The 16,179-nt window shown below is 42.9% G+C and overlaps 2 protein-coding genes and 1 pseudogene across 2 annotated transcripts; 2 read left to right on the forward strand and 1 right to left on the reverse strand.

Moving 5' to 3' along the window:
- Positions 1–8,762: 8,762 nt before the first annotated feature.
- The window catches only part of LOC135340922 (proteasome subunit alpha type-7-like), a 29,439-nt pseudogene continuing 22,022 nt past the window's right edge, over positions 8,763–16,179 (reverse strand).
- LOC135340915 (uncharacterized) lies at positions 10,723–14,781 on the forward strand. The gene is made up of 6 exons (XM_064537335.1): positions 10,723–10,857; positions 11,039–11,528; positions 11,593–11,753; positions 11,816–12,001; positions 12,993–13,131; positions 13,429–14,781. The coding sequence occupies exons 2-6, from the start codon at positions 11,042–11,044 to the stop codon at positions 14,661–14,663; spliced, it is 2,208 nt and encodes a 735-aa protein (XP_064393405.1). The 5' UTR covers positions 10,723–10,857; positions 11,039–11,041; the 3' UTR covers positions 14,664–14,781.
- LOC135340932 (U11/U12 small nuclear ribonucleoprotein 25 kDa protein-like) lies at positions 14,887–16,039 on the forward strand. Its single transcript, XM_064537357.1, has 4 exons — positions 14,887–15,107; positions 15,309–15,414; positions 15,624–15,698; positions 15,808–16,039. The coding sequence occupies exons 1-4, from the start codon at positions 14,912–14,914 to the stop codon at positions 15,881–15,883; spliced, it is 453 nt and encodes a 150-aa protein (XP_064393427.1). The 5' UTR covers positions 14,887–14,911; the 3' UTR covers positions 15,884–16,039.

A 16,179-nucleotide genomic window follows, 5' to 3' on the forward strand; every position in this document is an offset into this window, starting at 1 on the left:
ATTACACCCACTCAACAAGTAGCTAACCAGAGTGTGTACATGTGTGTGTTCCCTTGTGGTTTGTGGCATGTACATAATGAGCACTAATCAACCCACAATGACGCACATCCTTACAACTTGATGGTGGCCATGTGGGTGGACAAGTTATGAATAATAGATGAGGTATGCAGACACTGTGTGATTAGACCCTTGACTCCAACTTGATGTGGGTGGTACAAGCATAGATTGAAGAGTTAGAGGGATAGGAAACGGAGTGGTGCACGTGATGATTTTACATTGAATCTGCAGTGGAGCCTCGAAAATTATCCGCGCTACGCCCTATGAACGAGGCTATTAACCACATTTTTGCCGGGTAACTCCCAAAGCTGTGTTTCCTCGAGACATCATCTCTTTCAGCAACTTATAACACGCCTAGTCCATGAGCCACGTGTAGTACTTGCTAATGACTGACCACACCCAGTAAAAAGAGACTTTCCAATAAAGTTATATGTTCCCAAGGCTGTTTTAGAGCTATTGGAACATGTAACGTGTAAGCGTGCTGGTTATGACTACTACAATAGGTATAGACCTTGAAATATAAGTGAGTTGCACGGACTAAGCACAGTTACTTGTAGTTTATTATGCACTGAGTGTAGAAATAGATATTGTTGTGATGGCCTCGATTAAACCGCAGCGTAGCGCGGATGTTACTCGAGATACAAACCGTTTCCTATCCCTCTAACTCTTCAATCTATGGTACAAGATATGAATTAAAGTGAAGCATAATCTGTGCAGACTGTAGGTGCTTTTGACAGTGATTCTTTGATGACCGGACGCCCGCCATTGTGCTTGCACATGTTCACTCCACAGCTTCTCTAACAACAGTGGTCATGCATAAAACCACCACTATATAGTTGAATGCACTCCACAGCCCTGATTTCACTTTATTGACGACTAGGGGAACAAATCCGCTTTGACTTAAAACTACAGTGGTCATTACTAGTATATCACTATTACTATATAAGATGTTGTTGAAATACAATCGTATTGATAGTGACGTAGGAGTGCAGTGACATTCGGGGCAAAAATAATAATTCATGAAAACTCGTTAGAATCAAATTGTTATCACTGGATAGAGTTATGCAAACACTACCCACTACGTTCCAAACCACCCACCAGAGAATACCAACACATACACCTACGTGTAGTTACATAGCTACCGTCAATGAGCATTCTTAACGACATTCAATAGTCTCATACATAAGCTTAGAGATTAGTAACGTGCATTCAAGTAATGCATAACACAGGTGGGCCCTACATACGCACGTACACATCATGAGAAAGAACACATCGATATAAATTAAAAGAACAAATGCAATAATTAGTTTGATTTGCTTGAAAGATTCCGACTCACTCCCTGCAAGATCAAATGTAACACAACCGCCATAACCATAGGGAGTACATGCACACATGGTGTGTTCAGACACAGAACAAGGTTTAGCGATGTGCCCGAGTCAATTTTGACTGTTGGTTTCGTAAACTACTGTCGATTAATCAGATGTTTACCAGCAACTCAGCAATTAACAAACAAAACACAAATTTCAATTAATAACTGATCACATTTCCTACATTATAATCAGTTGATAGTGGTGCATGGGACATCTGGAGGCAATTAAACTGTGCACCTTGCGGCCATGATGTAGGACTGAGGGTAGAGGCCATGATGTAGGGCTGAGGGTCTATAGAGGCCATGATGTAGGGCTGAGGGTAGATACCTATGCATAAATATGTAGTGCTCTCTCTTGGCATGTTGTGGCTAAAGACTTTACTAATGGCAGTACTTACTCACAAACCTTATTGTGTCTTTCTGTTACTAATTAATTGCCATAACATTCTGAAAACAATGCAAACATCACAGTATCGATTACTTGGCTAGTTAGTAGCAACACCAGCAGTTCACACCATGAGAGGATGGGTGTGAATGATACCATGGCAACAGCGTACCGGAGGGTTAGAGCCACATAGTTCCAGTCTGCCAGGGTAGACCTCAGCAACACACCGCCTAGCTACTGAATTAAAGAGTTCACCCTAAAATAGTTTTGGTCAGCCATGCAGACCTTGGAGAATGTTGGACGCATAACTGTTGTATCCATCTGTCACAGTGGTCAGACCTCTGACCTGAGCTACAGACACTCACATATTTTAATTGATAGACAATACCGAAGATTTGATGATATCATTCACACGCGGTGCAGAAGCTGGTAGCAGCTGGTAATGGGAGATAACAATATTATTGACATACTAGCCTGCAAATACATACAAAATGTACATCCGAGCCCATATCGTACAAGTATAATACTGAGAATTAATAGTTTGATATCGTGGAATTTCAGAATTTGAGGTTTCTATAAACACATCAGTATTCATCGATCATTATGCTTCTAAGAAATGCTGGAGTCAGAGCTTATCAGCGAGTAAGCAAATATTTTGCATGTCAAAGATATGAGATCATCTACCCTGAGGCTATAGGTACATGTAGTTGTCACAGATGCTAATAGGCTGCCTACTCTAACAGAGAGTGGGGAGGCATGCCAGTTGGATGAATTATACACATATTACGGAAACCTATATTTAGAAGCTGAGATAATCAGCTACGGCGCCACTCTTAATTACATAAGTGTGGTTAGTTTCCAGGGTGCTAGGTGGGGCTGAAAAATATATATTCAAGAGGTACAAATGTACACGCACTGGGTGCCAAAACAAACTCGGTACTATGGGAGGCTTGTGTGCCATTAACACATGGTATGTAGCTTAATAGCAGTAACTACCTAGCAACTAGCGTAGGTGGCCTTTGTAGTACACATGGTATGCCTATTAGACAATGAGCGAAAAAATCCACAAAGTCTGCGCCAGCTGAAATATGCCCACTCATTTCTACTGTTTCAAGGTGGGGTAATTGGTAGGAATGCTCAGACAAACCACAGGCTTCGTGTACACTAAGCCACACAACCACTTTAAAGGAACAGGCAACACAATAACAATTTAAATGTGTGTACACCATGGGGGGTAGCAGTACGAGGATATTATGGGGGTAGCATCGTGGGGGGTGGCAGTACGAGGATACCATGGGGGTAGCATTGTGGGGGGTAGCAGTATGAGGATACCATGGGGGGTAGAAGCACGAGTAAACCATGGGGGGTAGCATCGTGGGGGTAGCAGCATGAGTACACCATGGGAGGTAGCATCGTGGGGGGTATTAGTACAAGTACACCATGGGGGGTAGCATCATAGGGGGTATCAGTACAAGCATACTGTGCCCCATCCCGTATTGTAATGGACTGTGGGAATAGCAGTAACGGGTACATTATGTAGCAATTAACGTAATTATTAAGGTTATATACATGTATGCAAGTTTGTGGGCATGCACTTTTATGAGACACAATGATAACTCCTGTCTGGTAACCAAGGCCACTGACCATTGATGTACCCTATGGGCCCCATTGCACTACATACCAGACAGGAGTTCCAATTCCTGTGACCATGCGTGTAAGGAAAACCAGACATCTATGACAACAGCAACCCTGGCTCAGTCCCACAGTCATTACATAATCATTATGCAACCCTACATGTTACCTAGTATGTACACAGTACAGTTTTACAGGCCCGCTGTTGTACATGCACGGTCAAAGAAAGTGCATTTGCTATAATGAAAATTAACATACGTACATCTGTTAGCATTCCATCTGACTACACGATCAATCCATACAGTTCTTTAGTTGACAAGGAACTATACATTAATTTATCAATCACAACATTTCCTCTTGTGAGAAATTTTGAGAAGTTCACTCCAACACTATGCAGAGCACCCTGGTAACCTCGCAGGATTCCATGACGACCACGTGTCCTGAATGCTAACATTGTTAGCTCATGACCAACAGGATCCAATTAAACCAATTGTTGGCATTTTTGGATTGAGCAGCACCAGTAAATCAGGGTAACTAACTAGATCACAACAAATTGGGGAACAACGCATACAACAGTTCTAAGGTTGCACCGAGTAAACACGTCAATCAACGTATACACAAACATTGTAAATTATCACAGTATAGCTATAATTATTTACGCAAACAATAACAGTATATATATGGTATACAAAATTAAAAGATAATGAACAATAATTATATACCATTGGCGCCAGTTCATCTCTTGTTCCCACCTTGGGTTTCATTAGTTTTATTGCATGCGCATACCTTCCGATGTGGTGAGCTACAAAGCTCTTCTGTGGGTTTCAGGAGAGTTCCATAACTAGGGTGTGAGCTGTGTTGGCAGGGTGCTCATTACATGGCCTACCACAAGTATGCCAGACACATAATCATAGGCTCCATGGTCTAGCAGCTCTATGGTTCTCAAACCACTACACAATGGCCACAGCAAAAACACAACTTATGTATACACTTTGGAATCCAATAACAAGACCTTAATTATGATATACTGTGCAGAGAATGCACTTTGAATATTATTATTAATCGGTGAGCAGCTGTTGTATTGGCTGTAGGTCCACGTACAAGAGTCAGTGGAGACAGAAAGGCTAGCGGGATATCTGGATTTTTTTTACTGATTGTTTCCTTTGCAACCTATATATATTCATAATTTCCATTGAAGCGTAGCATAAAGCTACATGCTTTTTTATTAGCGGTAATAACAGTAATTGCATGCACCTCTGAAGTTTGTACTGTTTACTTCCTAGTAACCACATACATATAAACTAAAAACAACTTTGTCTTGTGTCTTGGTGAGATCCAGAGGGGGCTTTTTGCTGTTTTCGACCCAACCCTATACTATTAGCAATACTGCGCTAATGAGATAATCACATAATTGCTCTACGCTTCCTACGTATAACAACAATCACACGCAAGCCTGACAACCACACTCATAAACGAGATTTCCTATGAAAAATGTTATCAGATGCCCTAAACTTAATGACCATTGTACTTCCAGGAGTTGCGTACATACACAATCAACATAAACACTTCCCCTGCATGGACGAAAGGTTCGGAGTACAGCATTGATTATCATAGCCATTAACCATACATCCTGTAACCAATGATTATAAGCACACCACATGTTTAGATTAGTGGTATGACAGAGTGTTATCCTTACGTATAGTTTCACGGAAATGCATGTATAACTATGATGCCCAATGACAGGTGCATGTGCATAATAGAAAATTCCTCACATGCATGAGGTTACCAATTAACCTCAGCTGCAATGAAACTAACTATAGCTCTATAGCTATGATTAAATGGACTAAGAAATCATCGTTATGAGAGCTACATTTGTATTATGGGAAAGAATGCAGTATTGGTGTATACTATTGATTAAGGGAGGGAACGATCAACATGACGCATGACAAGCGTTTAATTCAATAACAGCATGACAGAGGACATATCTTAAAATTACGATTCGGGGAGGGAAGGATTATACGTTAGCACGCCGAGCACACACACACACACACACACGCACACACACAGAGGGGGTACACACAACACACACACACACACACACAGGGGCACACACACGCAGAGCAGTAGGCTTGAAATACAAATGTGGCTTAATTTAATCAACATACATGTAATTATGTATACATGTAGTGCAATCATATTTCGTGCATTTCTGCTAAAGTGAGGAGCAAAGTGAGAAACAGAAGGATGATGTGAGTTTAACAAGTTCGTGTATGCAATACTCTCCCTGATATGCGAACAAGATGCCTGCTGTATTGAAAACAAGGGTCAGCACGGAGTGTCCCATGAATATCTCACACAGTACACGTGTTACTACTTAAGGTGACACATTCCAAGAAATAACAATCAACAGCTAGGCGCTTCCACCATAATTAGAAGCCATAATTATAATAAGTGCAATGCATGACAGATTTATGGAGCGGTCAAACTTAATTCGTTGTGTGACCACAGTGCATTCTGCATTGTGTACACAATTACTTGTGCTAACATTCTGCACTCCCTAATTTACCAATAATCTCAACAATGTTACCAGATATGACATCATTAATTATAATTAATTAATTACTATTATAGCTCTAGAATGATAGGCACATTTACAGCCTCATGATATTCTAGGCAGGCCGCAAGGAAGGAGAAAAAGGCTATAGTCTGGAATCGAGGCTAGTTGCACATAGACAGGAAACCTAGTCTACCTACCAGACACAGGAAACTACACTAACTTTGGGAAGTTTGGTAACGAAAAAGGTCAGCCTAACAGGCAACACCAAAAAAAAAGGGAAGTACTCAACAAAAAGCTATGTATATGAGGCCTTAACAAGAATAACGAAGCTAAACTTGTAACTATTAATATAGTCAGGCCTACGCAATTATATCTAGTCTACATGTATACCGTACATACTTCAAATCTCTCAGTGGTCCTTCCTAGCGTCAAGAAGTTGTTTGTCTTAAGAGATTAATGAGATATGACTAATGATGTGTTCCCTAGGGCAAGACTCTCCAGTTTCAAGGAGGCTCTAAAGTTGCTATGGGCACCTAATGTGAAGCTACCATAGGTATGTTGAAACATTGGTGTGTCAACCTCACGCACACTAATTGGTATAATTAATTGGCAGCATGCAACCAGGACAACACACTGGGTAGGGAGGGCAGCATGCAACCAGGACAACACACTGGGTAGGGAGGGCAGCATGCAACCAGGACAACACAGGGTAGGGAGGGCAGCATGCAACCAGGACAACACACTGGGTAGGGAGGGCAGCATGCAACCAGGACAACACACTGAGTAGGGAGGGCAGCATGCAACCAGGACAACACACTGGGTAGGGAGGGCAGCATGCAACCAGGACAACACACTGGGTAGGGGCAACCAGGACAACACACTGGGTAGGGAGGGCAGCATGCAACCAGGACAACACACTGGGTAGGGGCAACCAGGACAACACAGGGTAGGGAGGGCAGCATGCAACCAGGACAACACACTGGGTAGGGAGGAGAATTTGTCCTGGGGCAGACCAACAGTGTGTGGGTGTAATGAAGAGGTGGCCTGCCAACACAGGTTGAAGCGCATGCTATGGAGAATTTGTGGGGTCCATTAACCTGGCTGTATTATTATTACTGGAGATTGCAGAATCTTTGCAACACATGAATAGAAGTGTGTAGCACTGTGGTTCCTTATATGGGAAATGCTCCTAGTAAAACAGACCACAGTGTGTACGCAAAATCCATATAAGGAACGCGTAACGCTCTACGCTTTTACTGGTGTGTTGCAAAGATTCTGCAAACTCCAGTAACACAATAGACATGGTTTACTGCTGCAGCAGGCCTACCTCGATTGACTATATGTGTAGTAGCCTATAGCTCCTTTATCCACTTCCCAGCCTAATTCTTACCATATAGCAGGTAATTTTCGTGGGCAAGCTGACCTCCACGAAATTTTAACGTAGGCGTGGCTTACCGGAACGTAGGAATGCAGTGCAGCCACAAGACTAAATGAAATTTTTACTGATGAAAAACCACCGTTTTTTGAGTTGAACGAATTTTTTACCCCACGAAAATTACCCGCTATACGGTATACCCTTGCTATATCACACACACACGCACATCTACAGTGCTATATCCTACGTACATGTTCGGCACTACGTATATGCAGTGCGCAAATTAAAGGGATTTTAGACAATGACGAAAATCCCCAGTCAACTGGAACTATCTCACCAAATCAGGGACGAAATGGAAGTATGTAATTAAGTGTTCTAGGACTGTACCCACTAGGGCGTGGAGGATTCTTGGGCTACTGTCGATGATATCCTTGGCAACCAGGCGATAAGATGGAGACACCCTGTCTATTGTGGGCAACCCTATTATTAGGTCACCCAATTAAATCATACCAACAACTGGCACTAACTGAAACATCTCCCAACAGATATTATTTGCTTCCAATGGTAGTCATGAAAAAATTATAACTTCCTTAGTAACATATACACTCAAAGAAGGGGTAGCCAGGGAGCCAAAGGAGGCAGCTACAGATATGTAAGAAGATCTCATTATCAAAGCCATGGAGACATACCAAACCATTCTCCACCCAGTGCTTGTGGTCTGAGGCCAGATGGGGGCAATTAGCAATTAAATATCACATACGTCAGAGAGAGGTCACTAATTGAATATCTATACGTAGCAACTTATAAACATTGTTAACCATTGACAGCGTTAAAATTTATACATACAGTTTTGCTAAGATCATAATTATTGGCTCCTAAAATCTTGAGTCAAGTCAAGTAGTGGGAGGCAAAAAATGTCCAATCTACAAAGGCAAAACTTCATGGTCTAACTACGCAAGTACGCAACCCATTACAATGAAAGTACATGTACTATATGACTCAGCATGTGGAATGCAACATATTATACGTACGGGGGGGTAATGAAAGGACATAGCTCTCAGCAAATAGGCACGTACAAGAAAGCAGACCTTTGATGAATTAATGGTTGAAAATTGTGTTGTCTGAAAACAATTAGCTAGAATCACCTGTACTGCATATTTTCTCAGTTGAAAGGAGAAGACATTATGCTTAATTACGAAACTTGCGGCAGGGACAGCCACACACACTAATAGAAACACACAACTATGAATTTAAACGTTACCTTAGGTTAAACTATGACAACATTATTTGTACATGCTTGCAACTACTTTGTACAATACTGTGACATGCTTGAATAGTAGGATGATACGTACAGTCTGTACAATCTAAAAATATCCTCAGTAAAATGTTCAAGGAAAGAATAACAATTTTTGGACAAAATTGCCCTAACTTTATTTCCACACAACATAAGGGAAAATGCGAGAAATAATTAGTTAACCACTTTCATTAATAGGGATACGTACACACTAAAAACAATGATAGAGTAGCTATATACAGAGCACCATTGAAACGATTGAGTGCATGATAAGTTACAGTTAGGAGGGCGTGGCACCAGACTTCTTTGTCTTTCTCTTTTCTGCCTCCTCTTCCTTGCTCTTTTCAATCTGTTTGATGTACTTGTCCACAGCGTCCGAGTCCAGGAACTAAAGGCAACAAAAATGTCAAGATGACTTTTGCAATACAGAGAACAAAATAGGCCTCCAAAAAACGTCGGAAGAGATTATGGAACTTTCCCTAACCTCGAGGGGTTTCCCCTTTTCCATGACGGCCACCTCCATGGTCTTACTGCCTGACTGGACCACCTCTAAGAGAGCCTTGATGGCCAGTATGACTGTGTCATCCTTAGTCTTCACTGCCTCAGGGGAGTAGTGTTTCTCAAGGTACTCCCTCACTGACTTGCCGCTGCGTCCTGTGGCATTAGCCTGCGTGTGTGTGTGTGTGTGTGTGTGTGTGTGTGTGTGTGTGTGTGTGTGTGTGTGTGTGTGTGTGTGTGTGTATGTGTGTGTGTGTGTGTGTATGTGCGCGTGCGTGCGTGTGTGTGTGTGTGTGTGTGCACTGGAAAATAGGCATAGGTACACATTGGGTTAATACATACCAACAAGTAAAATACTGAATATTGTATTATAGGGCATCGTGTATACTACTGGGCATACATTGGGTGATATTGGGTATTATAATTATGGTGTCTAAAATAGGATATTGACATGAGCACGTTGGGTAAAGATCATCAGGTTGAATATCGAATATCGAGTTCCTAAGAAAGAGTGTAAAGATCATCACACTAGAAAGCTCACCTTCCACTCATGATAAGTGCCAGCTGGTTCAGTCTGGTAGAGCTTGGGTGTGTGTCCCTCATCAAAGCCCACTATGAGCAGTGAGATCCCAAATGGTCGCGCTCCATTGCTCTGAGTGTACCTCTGTACATGGAAACCCCATGACATGCTGATATGGAACTAAAAGCTCGAAATTTTAAAATACACATACTTCCACAGAGCAATTAGAATATAACTTAGTGAATAATTATATTAAAGCAGTACGAAAATCTCTTGTACTGTATCACCCAATTTTAAGGCGCTAAATCCAGTTGCCATCATTCCCACCCAGGTAGCCATTATCCATACCTGGCAAGTAGTAGCAATGTGTCTAGTGATGTACTCGACAGTGACTGGGTCCTCCACGTTGAGTCTATGGCTCTGACACTCTACCCTCGCCTTGTTCACTAGCACTCGAGCATCAGCAGTGAGACCAGCAAAGGCCAACGCCACATGGTCGTCAAGGACACAGATCTTACGCACTGTACGAGCATCTTGAAGCTTGGCAAGAGCTCTCTTCTCCACAGCCAGCACAACAGTATCCTCACCCCTCACGGCCAACTGGACAAATACACAGCTCTTGAAATAACAATTTGGTCAAAAATTATCACAGAAAACAATACTTAAAATACTAAAATAGTTGAACAATCAGCCGTAACGATTGGACAAAGGAGTGCGCTATCATGCTTGTACATATGAAAACATGTGTGGGTGTGGGTACGGGTGTGGGTGTGGGGTGGGTGCTTTAATATACATATGTACATGGTTATGTGCTTACAGCAGTGGAGCCTTTCTTGACTGCCTCTTGTGCATACTCCACTTGAAACAGGTGACCATCTGGAGAGAAGACGGTGAGTGCACTGTCGTATTTACCACTCATGCTTGCAAGATCTTCCTCTAGCTCTGTAATTTACAACTCAGCACATGGCCTTAATGGAGACCACGCCTAGCTTTCAACTATAAACCTGTGTCACAAAAGGGGCGGGGCTTCCAGGTGAGCTCTAAATATTAACCAGTTCAGTTCTCACATGTCTCATGTTCTCTAGCTCTAGCTCTGTTATACTAGATATAGATCTATAGTTCTATGCTGTGCTGGTCTTTTCAAGCTGTGTCCACCAAGCTACCCATTATGTAAGTAGAATTATCAATGTAGATGTAGAATGAAACATAGGAATTAATTTATATAGCACAATCCATATCATATCCATACTGTCAGTGTGTGTGTATCTCATGCACACACTCTGTCTAGTTTATTAGTGTTGAGTAGATTCTCAGTACACAATGTGTACACTCTGTTTCCTCACTCTTGCAGGTAATGGATGCTCCTATTGAACCATCACCTCGTAGTCGTCCATTCTCTACTGCAGCAGACAGACACCATTACATGTGGAGGGGGGATGGTCCAGGACTGAGAGGGTCTAACATCATTGCTGTGTATGATCCAAGCACTGAGCTGTGGAGCCTCTTGCCCACCACTGGACCTCTACCCCCTGGAGAGCGAGGTGGTTGCTCTGTTTGTGTAGGTCGTTGCCTGTATACCTTTGGTGGTCATGATGGGTCTTCTTACGCCAATGACATGAGCAAGCTTGATCTGGACACTCTCCAGTGGACCAAACTTCAATCTTTTGGTAGCCAGCCTATTAAAAAGAGTGGTTGTGGACTTGTCCGTGTGAACGAGAGAACTCTGTGTTGCATTGGAGGATACGGTATTGAGGGCACCACACAACCAGGATCAACATTCACCAGACGCACTGATGGACGTGGATGGACAAATGAGTTCCAATTTTTCAATGTTGAAAATGGTAATGCTATCTGTCCTGATTTACTACTATCCCTTCGTTATTCTGTTGACCCTAATTTCTTCAGGTGTCTGGTCGTCTCCTGAGCTCGGAGGAGAGAGACCTCCTCCCTGTAGTGGCTTCACCTTCACTATGGTGGACCAGCACAGGGCAGTCCTCTTTGGAGGGTTCCAACCTGGCTGTGGTGGTAACGTCAATGATGTCTACCTTTTCAATTTCAGGGACATGGTTAGTTGGTGAAATATGAAATATTCATCCACAACTTAATGGTGTGTGTTCACTGTGTGTAGGAGGTCACTAAGGTGAAGCCAGTACAGGGAGAGCCATGGCCAGTGGGGAGGTCAGGCCATGCTGCTTGTTGTCTCAACTATGGCCAGGACCACCCTCAACTATTGATGTATGGAGGAAGAGATAATGACAACAAGGTACTAGGGGACATGTGGATACTGGACGCTGACACTGGCAAGTGTACAGAGGTGAGGATGGTTTATACCTACAATTACAACATACTACTGTTCAACCTGAGGCTTAGCCTCGATTCAAGGCCGATTAAAATACGGCCTGGTACCTATTGCATGGTGATAATGCGCATGCGTTAGTTTATTTACTAGAATCCGGGGAATCCCCTTTTTCTTTCTCTCTTCTATTTTCTACCGTATAGCGCGAAATTTTCGAGGCACTTATATTTCGTGGATTGGCCTCTAAAAGCATTTTCGTTGCACAATGTTCGCGGAATTACTGCTTACCGGAAGCCACGCCTTTAAATCTTTGCATGTTATAGCAGGTAATTCTAATTAAAGAACAATTTTCGTGGACTTAATTTTCGTGTAGAATTCTAACCCACGAAATCCGCGAAAATTAAGCCCCTCGAAAACTTTGCGCTATACAGTATCTATGTACATCAGCTAGCTCTCTGTTGCGTTGTTCCAGAAGGCTTTCACACTAGTCTGAAGCCAGAAGAGGCTCTCATCTACCTCTATGATGGCTATATGGTCAGGATATCTTAGCTTGGATCTGTACAGGTTATGGGAAGTGTATGCCTCTTAACTGCTACTTGCGAAGGCAACCTGGCTATAGGACGATCGTAGACGTAGATGAGAGCTTCTTCTGTCTTTAGACTTAAATGTTCAAGCTTTTACACCAACACAATAGATTGCATAAGCCACAGCTTCACGGAACTCAGCCATGGAGATAAAGTATTACGGAACATATTCTTAGTTAACTTACGGGTACTAAGGTTTTACGTTCATAGTACGATTACCCATATTCTGGGTAATTTGAAGTGCATGCGCACTATCACCCCTGCAATACATGTAGGTACCAGGCCGTATTTTAATCGGCCTTGAATCGAGGCTCCTGAGGCTATACTAAACATTAATGTGTGGGTGTATGTTACACATGTACTTTATACCACCAAGAGTGCAGGTCATATCAGTAGATTGCCTTTTTTACATTGTGTACCTCTAGGTGACACCTTCTGAGTCAATGACACCACGTTATAAGCATTCCATCACTGCCACCAATCTGGGACCTGGACTCACTGAGGTCCTCGTGTTTGGAGGCCGTCGGGAGAGGAGGGGAAATGAGACAACTATACTGAGATTTGGTGAGCAGCTACAGCTAAGCAAATATTGTTAGACAAGATAATATACATGAACTACATGGAAAAATGCCTCAGGTATACTGTGGGACTTAGTATACCTGCAACTTACTTGTCAAGCCTTGAGGGCAAGGTTTGCGCATGTGCACTATCTAAATGAGTGTGTGTCAAGCACACTTGTAGTACCCTCGCTACACTTAGGATACTATATAAAGCAGTGTAAGTCTATCTACCATATAGTACAACATTTTCCCGTGGGTAAGGCGTGGCTTCCGGTATACATAATTATATTCCTTCCTACAGCTACAGAGTTGACTGGACCCTCGGCTCGGATGTGGGCTCTTGTGGATGTGGCCCACAACGACACTAGAGGTTCCGCACAGCGACTGAGTGAGAAGAGGATCAGACAAGCAACTGCTCGTGCCTCATCAGTCAGTGAGACCAGCGACCACTCCTCTCAAGACCGGATTAGAGTTCTGGAACAACAGTTACGAGCAGCAGAGCAGAGAGAGCACGACACTCAACGTCACCACCGAGTACAGTTGGAAGAAAAGGATCAAGAATTAGCTATTAAAGATCTTGAATTGGCTACACAAGCTAGAGAATTGGCCACGAATAAACGAGAATCATATGATGCCAACCATCACCATGCAGATGCCGAGAGGAGAGTCCAAGAGCTGATTGCTGAAATGGAACGACTTCAAGAAAGCCTCCAAGATCTTACTGCTGAAAATGGGAGGTTGAACAGGAGAGCCCAGCTGGCAGAGGAGCGAGCAGAGGGTCTGGAGACTCAGTGGGTGGTCCATCGCGGGATGATCCAAATGACAGAGAGACAGCTCGGTGGGGGAGGATGGGGGGTCGTCAAAGTGGCCAAGTTCCGAGGAATCGAGGTGGCAGCCAAGACACTGTACGAGCAGCTCACTTCCGTCTATTATCGACGCATGTTTATTCGTGAGATGAACATGGCGGCTCGTCTGCGACACCCACACCTGGTCCAGTTCATAGGAGCCACGCTGGAGGAGGAGATGATCATCCTGACAGAGCTCATGGCCACCAGTCTGAGAAGGGTGCTGGAGGGAGGTCGTATCTCACGTGAACACATCCTCTCCATCTCTGTGCAGGTCTGTCAAGCCCTCAACTATCTCCACCTCATGCAGCCAGACCCAGTGATCCATCGTGACATCAGCAGTGCAAACGTCCTCCTCAACCCTCTACCCGACGGTCGCTGGAGTGCAAAGGTCACTGATTACGGATCGGTGAACACCCTGCGGATGTTGAACACTGTCAATCCAGGGAGTCCTGTATACGCTGCCCCTGAGGCCAGTAACCCGTCGCTCCAGTCAACCAAGATGGACATGTTCAGTCTGGGGGTGCTCCTGATCGAGATATGTTCTGGCCAGTTTCCGAGCCAGGAAGAACGCGAGAGCTTATTCCTCACCATCCAAGACCGTCAGTTCTCTGACATTATCAGTCGTTGTATCGATAGAGAAAGAGACAATCGACCAACCGCTCGACAACTGTTGAATGAACTACAGTAGAACTGCACTAGATAGATAGTTTTGTTCATCTACTAAATTGGACGTTATTATGTGTTCGTTGTTAATGTTGTAATGTTTATTGTAAGGCATTATTGATTGATTTGAGAAGAGACAACTGATTGGCTGTACTACTGTGTGGGCAATTAATAATTAAAGGAGGGGGTGTGTGAGATCTATTGCTGATTCAGCTTTTCCCATTGAACCCTGACCTTTCACAATAATTATTGCTGATTCAGCATTTTGCTGGGATGGAGTCCATTGAAAGAAGCTCTCATAAAGTTGTTGTGGAGCAAGCTAAGAGACTATTGTGTGACCTGTTAGCTGACCCCTTCCTCAGTGACATCTCCCCCACTGCCACTCATGACGAGGTGGCCTCACAGCTCACCCTGGAGCAAGGAAGGGCCATCACTGTGCATGTGAGGCGGTTTGATGATCAAGTACTTTGTAAGCGTATGAATGTGTGTATATAGTCCATGTAAGATGTAACCAACCATGAATTATCCAAGTGAGAGTGTGAGTCAGTGCATGCTTTGCAATGTGCATTTGCGTGTATGTCATTTTTAGAATTATGTTTGTGATAATTATAAGACCAACTAGACAACGCACAACTAGCTGTGTGTTAATGAATGTGATGTTATATTTCAGCTGTGATAGTGCTCCAAGGTGCAACGGTGGGTGACCTCATACGTACTGTACAGAGGTCGGTGATGAAGCAGCTGTCACTGGCCGACAGGACCACACCCATTAGTTGGTATGCATGGCTGTAGCTTATTCTGTAGAATCCCCTTATTGAGCGGACACATTTTGGGGTACATAGTTTTTCCTTTACTTGATGAGTGGTTGTTTTGTATTCAGACTGTTGATTTGTGTCCTGGCCTCTATGTAATTATCGTAACTAGCCTTTCTTTATGTTTCAGAGATGGCTACTGTAATTTTTATTTAATATCTACTGTTTTACAGGAGGTCTGTATGGAGGAGGTATGCATTGTCCACTGGGCAGACATTGCTTAGCAACAGAAAGGCTAAGTTAGTCAGGTAAATTTCTTATAGTTTTCCTGGCTGCATGAATCTTATTACACTACCTCACTAGCTATGCTAGTACTAATGTTATAACCAATGGCTTCATTGTCTTCCTTCTATTCAGCCTGGAGATTGGTAATCGTTCAGAAGTGCAGTTTGTCAAGAAACTGAGACTAAAGAATGACCAACACAGACACTAACATTTCCAATTAATAATTTATAAACTTTCCACGATACTTTCATTTCATCACATTATATGAATAATTTTATCAAGAGTGGCTTATGTTGTATATACAGCATTTAATTTGAATTGATGACATGAACAATTAAGTGCAAAAATTGTGTTATTAATTTAACGAATTGAAATTGGTTCAGCTAATGGGATGGTGGAGATGAGGCTCTGGATTTTTGCTGAAGTTCTTAGTAGCAGTGATTTTAATTAACAGTTCCATAGCGTTAGCAACCACCATGTCTAGAGGGTCCATGGCAACTCGCT

This window comes from Halichondria panicea, chromosome 9 (assembly GCF_963675165.1).
Source record: "Halichondria panicea chromosome 9, odHalPani1.1, whole genome shotgun sequence".
Taxonomy (NCBI): domain Eukaryota; kingdom Metazoa; phylum Porifera; class Demospongiae; order Suberitida; family Halichondriidae; genus Halichondria; species Halichondria panicea.

Excerpts from the sequence above, each read along its gene's own strand:
- LOC135340915 (XM_064537335.1), top strand. The coding sequence starts at position 11,042 with ATGGATGCTCCTATTGAACCATCACCTCGTAGTCGTCCATTCTCTACT. Across the intron at positions 12,002-12,992 it reads ACACTGGCAAGTGTACAGAG|GTGACACCTTCTGAGTCAAT; the intron begins GTGAGGATGGTT and ends GTGTACCTCTAG. Across the intron at positions 13,132-13,428 it reads GACAACTATACTGAGATTTG|CTACAGAGTTGACTGGACCC; the intron begins GTGAGCAGCTAC and ends TCCTTCCTACAG.
- LOC135340932 (XM_064537357.1), top strand. The coding sequence starts at position 14,912 with ATGGAGTCCATTGAAAGAAGCTCTCATAAAGTTGTTGTGGAGCAAGCT. Across the intron at positions 15,415-15,623 it reads AGGACCACACCCATTAGTTG|GAGGTCTGTATGGAGGAGGT; the intron begins GTATGCATGGCT and ends ACTGTTTTACAG. Across the intron at positions 15,699-15,807 it reads AGAAAGGCTAAGTTAGTCAG|CCTGGAGATTGGTAATCGTT; the intron begins GTAAATTTCTTA and ends CCTTCTATTCAG.